At 28.8% G+C, this 6000-nt stretch overlaps 1 protein-coding gene across 3 annotated transcripts in view; it reads right to left on the minus strand.

Moving 5' to 3' along the window:
* The window catches only part of LOC106678626 (cilia- and flagella-associated protein 44), a 50035-nt gene that overhangs the window by 10736 nt on the left and 33299 nt on the right, over positions 1-6000 (minus strand). For 2 of the 3 annotated variants that reach the window (XM_014417249.3, XM_014417252.3), the window contains exons 18-22: positions 4000-4195; positions 3727-3906; positions 995-1192; positions 677-855; positions 341-584 (exon numbers count right to left, since the gene is read on the minus strand). In XM_014417249.3, coding sequence (XP_014272735.1) covers positions 341-584; positions 677-855; positions 995-1192; positions 3727-3906; positions 4000-4195 — 997 coding nt within the window. The remainder of the gene's footprint in view (positions 1-340; positions 585-676; positions 856-994; positions 1193-3726; positions 3907-3999; positions 4196-6000) is intronic. The other variant, XM_014417250.3, reaches the window with a different exon arrangement.

Consider the following 6000-nt stretch of genomic DNA (forward strand, 5'->3'; position numbering starts at 1 on the left):
ACTGTATTTAGTGTATTGATGATAATTGTTTGAAAAATGAAAAATGTTAATGTTTTATAGTGTATATATGTCCAATTATGGATTGATGGGTACACTGTGTGTTATAGCAACCCAATGTTTTTGGGCAGCATGGCCAAATAAAGCGTTTCTCTCTAATTGGACCCCTAGACCCACGACCTGATTAAACAGTACAACATAAATGATAAAAAGTATTTAAAAATCACTTCTGGATTCATAGTGCTCTATAAATGGACAAAGAAAGTAAGATCTTGTAAATATAATTCAGGTATTGTGTATGGCCTTCAATTTAAATATTTCTGTAACGACAAAATATACTTACCAGTAAAATATTTATATGCTTCTGTTTAATAAAAATACTGCATTTTCTATCAATTTCATCTTCCAGCAACTGAAACGTTCTTATAATTTGTAATTCTTCCATGTACTTCAAGAAACATATCTTTAAGTAACTAATTTTTACTTCATATTCCACTTTCATGACAGCCAATTTTCTAACCTCGTTATCATAATCTGTTAAGAGTTCATCCATAAGGGATTTTTTTTTTAGATATTCAGATATAAGACTAAAAAAAAAAATAATAATAATAAAACAAAAGATTAATTTACTTAGAATACTAAACCCAAATGAGCCAATAAAAATATCTGTAAAACTCACAATTGTTTCCTCTCTATTATAAATTCCGATTCCCATGGAGTATATTCTGTGCTGGTACCACTCTCAATGGCATTTATATCAACTGGAAAGTCTTTGTTTATCTCATACAATTGATGATATAATTTATTCTTGTAGTTATAGGAAATACGCTTTTGGTGAGGAAAAACTGGAGCTTTATCCTATTAAATGCAAATCACTGATTAGTGTTAAATAACCTTTAAACTAATTGAAAACATGGCCACTAAAAAAAAAATACTAATACATTATGTTTCAATCAATGCTTTATTTTATAGAAATTAAGTAATTATTAAAAATTACCAAGTACAAATTTTCAGGAAATTCCAAAGGCTCATTTATTGTCATGTCTTGAGGATCCATTGGCCACACTACATTTGTAAATTCAGATGACATCTTTTTTAGATTATAGTGGCATTTTATAGATAGAGCTGCTGCATTTGATTTCATATCTCTTGCTTTTAATGTCATTTCATTGAAGTGAGTAATTAAATCATAAATCTACAAAAGCCAGTCAGTGAATTATATAATTGTTAAGTAATAAAGTTAAAATAAATCTCTTTAACAAACTAACATTTATTTACATAGCATTAAAATGTAAACAAATACTAAACATTTAAGTTTATTTGCCAATGAAAAAAGGTTAAAAGCTTGGGTACTGCAGAAGCAGCCATAGATTATTGATGGAAAACCTCTTTATATACTTATGGGCAGGTTTGACTATTTTAAGGTCAACAAATGAATTTATTTTCTTATTTATTATTCAAAACTTCAAACTCTCTCTTTGTGTCTTCTAAAAGTAACATTTTTTCCCCCTTCAGGACAAGTTTCTCAGAAACTATCCATTCTATCCACTAACTTTTTTTTACTTTATTTTAAATGGTTTTATTTAAAATTGTAGCAAAACACATTTTGATATTTTTCATAATTAACTAAAATTGAAAAAACAATCGGCTGATTATGTGAAAATTTTTACAACAAATTTCACTCTACCCTTGTTTATAAAAGAAAACAATTAATAATTCGTTTTGTGCTATAATTTCAAAAGAAAAGAATAGGAATAAAACAAGGAGTACTTAAATTGGTCTATTCATTCAATATAAATAGGTACCAAAAATATACTTCATAAAAATCATAAATCAGAGTCTTGGTCCCTCTGAAAATGTATTTTTTTTTTTTGCTGTAAAAACCTACCATTATAGATTAATGTCTTAGAAAAAATAATTATGATAGTATCAATAGTTCTGAATATATAATTATTAGAAAATATTGAGTCTGGTTAGGCCCTCAAAAACGGTCGCATTGCCATCAAAATTAAAAGTAAACAGACTATATTCAAATTTTATGTAACTTATATGAAAAGAAAATATCTTTTTATATTTTGGCCAAGGGACACTCAATCCTCGAAGGATGTAGGCAGATGCCCCCTCCTAAGAAATGGATCAAAATATTTTGTGTTTTTATTTTTTAATGTAGAACAGATTTAGGTGTGTTAATGTTTTATTTTTCTTGTTCCCTGGTTTAAAAATCCCCCAAAATTGAAACTCCTAACTTTCACTCTGTTTAATTAGTCTATACCAGGTTTTTCATAAAAAGTACGATTCTTGGGGATTGATCCATTTCTACATGGCTCAGAAATATATTTACATAATCATTACTATAATATTATATAATACTAACATATACCATTATTTCAATAACTAGGTGAAAGCCTCCCTTTAAAAAGATTGTCACTATGAAATTTAACAAAACAATTTATAATCCTTATCAAAGCAGAAACAAGTTTTTTTTAGAGGGAGCTCTTCCAAAGTTCAACTAAACATTTCCTAACAACTTTTTGCAAACCTTTTCATTTTGGTTTTGATAATCACCATACGAATCCCATGGAGAAAATTGAAAACCAATCCCAAAAACTTATTAAAATCCAAAAGATAGAGAATTAGAAAGAGTTCATATCAAACATTAAGAATACATCAAATGTCTGAAATCAACTTTGAATTTTTGATTGAAAAGAGAAAGTATAAGATATTCAATCAATTAGTGCTAGTAATTGGATATTTCCTTCTTTATTGAAGTTGCATCTAAGTTATCCACCCAAGTCTGCAGAATGGTCTAAACATAAAAAATAAAATAAAAAAATAAGAAAAAAGTGCCTTTGAATTTTCAAAGATTAATACATGCATTAATAATATTATAATAAATACATTAATAACATGCATGGGATTAGCTATGTCTCACTACTAGACTGATAAAATTTCAAACCTGTCGAAATTTGTCATTGCTTGACAAAGTCAGTCTGTCACAAATTTTTGTAAACATCAGAAGCATATTATTACCCATTGAAAATGAATATCAACAATCAATAAAAACATGCTTAACACACTAAAAAGATACTTTTTAATGTTTGGTAGGATATGTATGGTGTGATTTATTATGAACTTTTGGAACCAAATCAAACCATTAATGCAGAAGTTTATGGTCAACAAGTTTGTCGTTTAAACTTAGAATTGATTAAAAAATGCCCATGATTGGTGAACATCAAGAAAGTATTGTTTCATCATGATAACACTAGACCGCATACAGATTGAGTAACGTTGCAAAAAATTAATAAATTGAATTGGGAGCTTTTGCCATAACTTGCTTACTCCCCAGATATAGCCCCAAGTGATTTTCACTTATTTTGCCTTAAAAATTTTGTACTTGGAGTTAAAAAGTTAAATTCTAAACAGGATGTACAAAATAAACTTTCAAGTTTTGTTGCATTAAAACCAGTTCCTTTTTCTACAGCAATAGAATTAAAAAATGACACATAAGATGGTGAGGAATTGAAGATATAATGGAGGAAAATATATCATTGATTAAAATGTTAAACTATCTTTTACTTACACTATTTAAAAATTTCCCAAAAATGCGCATGAACTTTTGGACTGACCTTATATCTTAATTTTATACTATACTTACGACTGACTATACCTTGATGTTTTTAAATATAATTATAAGCAACTAAAAATCTTAATACAATAAATATAACTAACTTTACGCTTTGTAGAAATGAGTTGATAGAGTTTTATTTCCTTTGAAATGTTATGAGTTGGTTTATATAAAGGATCACACTTTAACCTGTATGTTCCATCATCTGAAGGTTTAGGTTTAGACATCATGTTATCATAAAATTCCTTTCTGTTATCCTCACTCTTATGCTTGAATATTATGAGCTGAAAAATAAAAATTATGTTTAATTGGAACTCTCATATAATAGCATTTCAAACCAATATTGAATTTTTACTGAATAAGATAAACTTTATTACTAAATTTTCTAAAAGTTTGCTCTTCTTTCTTCGTTTCATGATTTTGGTGTAAATAGACTTTTGGAACCTTGGCATATCAATTAACATTTGATCCTCCCCTTTTACAAATGGTTTTATTTCAAGATCCTTTTTTTTATATTTTTTCTTGACCACAGGTTCATTTTTAATAGCCAATTGATTTGGAAGATTCAATCTACTGTACATAACCAAATTAAAAAAAAAATTATAATGGTTAAAATTAAATGACAATACTATGATCTATTATGAAACTGATCCATCCATATCTATTTAATATAGATGATCCAAAACATCCATTGGATATCTAAAATAAGCTCTATTTTAAAAAATAATAAAGCTTACGTTGTAGACGAAAAAATCTTATTCCATTTTTCTTCTGTTAGCAAAAAAGAAAATAGAAAATGAGATAATATTTATATAAACTAGAAGATAAGAAAATATGTGTACCAAAATGATATAGGATAAATTTTTAAGAATAAAAAAAATAATCATTTTATAAAACTTTAAAATTAATCATAGCCATAAAAGTAATATCAGTTTTGTTTTTTTAAAATACTTTTGACAATAAAGAAATTTAGTTGAAGTATGGCCTGCCAATCGTCATTTTTATTATATAGTAAAATTTATATTTCACATAAATTAAACAAAATAATAATCAGACGTTCTTATTGAATGAACAATTTGAAAACATAACTGATATACAAATGAAACTGAACATTTGAACTTGAATCAATGATGTGGATATGGTGGTATGAAAATCTTGCCTTGGCCCTTTAATGAGCCAGTTTGGCATTTAGGCTCAGAAATTTTTATTATAGATCTTCTAAGGAAGCCCAGTGGCACCATTTTTTACATTCATCTCAGGTATTTAAGATTTTTTTTTTTACTTTTGAACATGTCAGGAGTCTTTACAAAGCTCACAAATAATATGGGGGCCCCCACTGACATTCTCCAGGCAGTTCTAGAATAATTCTTGTCGGATTTAAGTAATCCGATATTTTTGGTTGTTTTTTTTTAATTTGTATAAAGTCAGGGTCGGGGGTCTCATTTTCTGATGCCCCTCTTGCCGCAGACATCGGAAGACTCCGAAGACACCGCCCAAATTATCTGCCATGGCATGCAAGATAGAACCTGGACTGCCCCTACTACCACGCTACAGCCAAGGACATGCTGGCCAACCTCTAAGGAAGAAACACGTCTTCTGACACCGAGCGAGTTCATGGTTTTCACCAACCGCTGAACCTACACCGGGAAGCGACTAGAGGACGTAACCACGGAGGCAAAGACATCACCAGATAAGCCATTATTCTATTTCTATGAGACCCCAAGTATGCTCTGTCTTATATTCTATTATCGAAAACAATAATTTCAGTAAACACACTAACCCAGTTTGTCCCCTCAGGGATTTCACTTGGTCTAATAAAAAATATATACATGTTTAATGAGCAGAAAGTCTCACAATTTTCAACCCTCTTTGTTCCACACTAATTATATAAAAAATTCAACATACACACGGGATACCTGAAGTAAGAAACAGACAGGTCCCGATATATACAATTCTCATTGTACTATTGAGATCAGTTTAATACTCCATTATTCTTATTTTAATTAGAAAATAACTTCTTAAGCTTTGATACTCCATAAGTCAAAAAAAATCATAAATATTTTTTTTTTACAATTGAAACAATATTAGCACTTCATTCTAGAAAGATCATATTTACTATTTTTCAGCTTAAGCATAAATTATTACATCTGCAGCAGTAAAATTCCTGCTAACACATTAAAGTGATAGAAAGTTCAACATTCCACTTTTTCAATTTCCACACCAAAAGATCTCTTTTCCAAATCTTAATCAGCTCATACCCCTATACGTTAACTATCAGAAAACTCTTGTCATTCCAAAATTCTTTAGAATTTTTCTTTACAGAGGGTAAAGAGCTGCAAATATTTGTTCACAACAGGTCTTTAACAATTGATTTAAAA

This window comes from Halyomorpha halys, unplaced genomic scaffold (assembly GCF_000696795.3).
Source record: "Halyomorpha halys isolate HHAL.00 unplaced genomic scaffold, Hhal_1.1 Scaffold150.1, whole genome shotgun sequence".
Taxonomy (NCBI): Eukaryota; Metazoa; Arthropoda; class Insecta; order Hemiptera; family Pentatomidae; genus Halyomorpha; species Halyomorpha halys.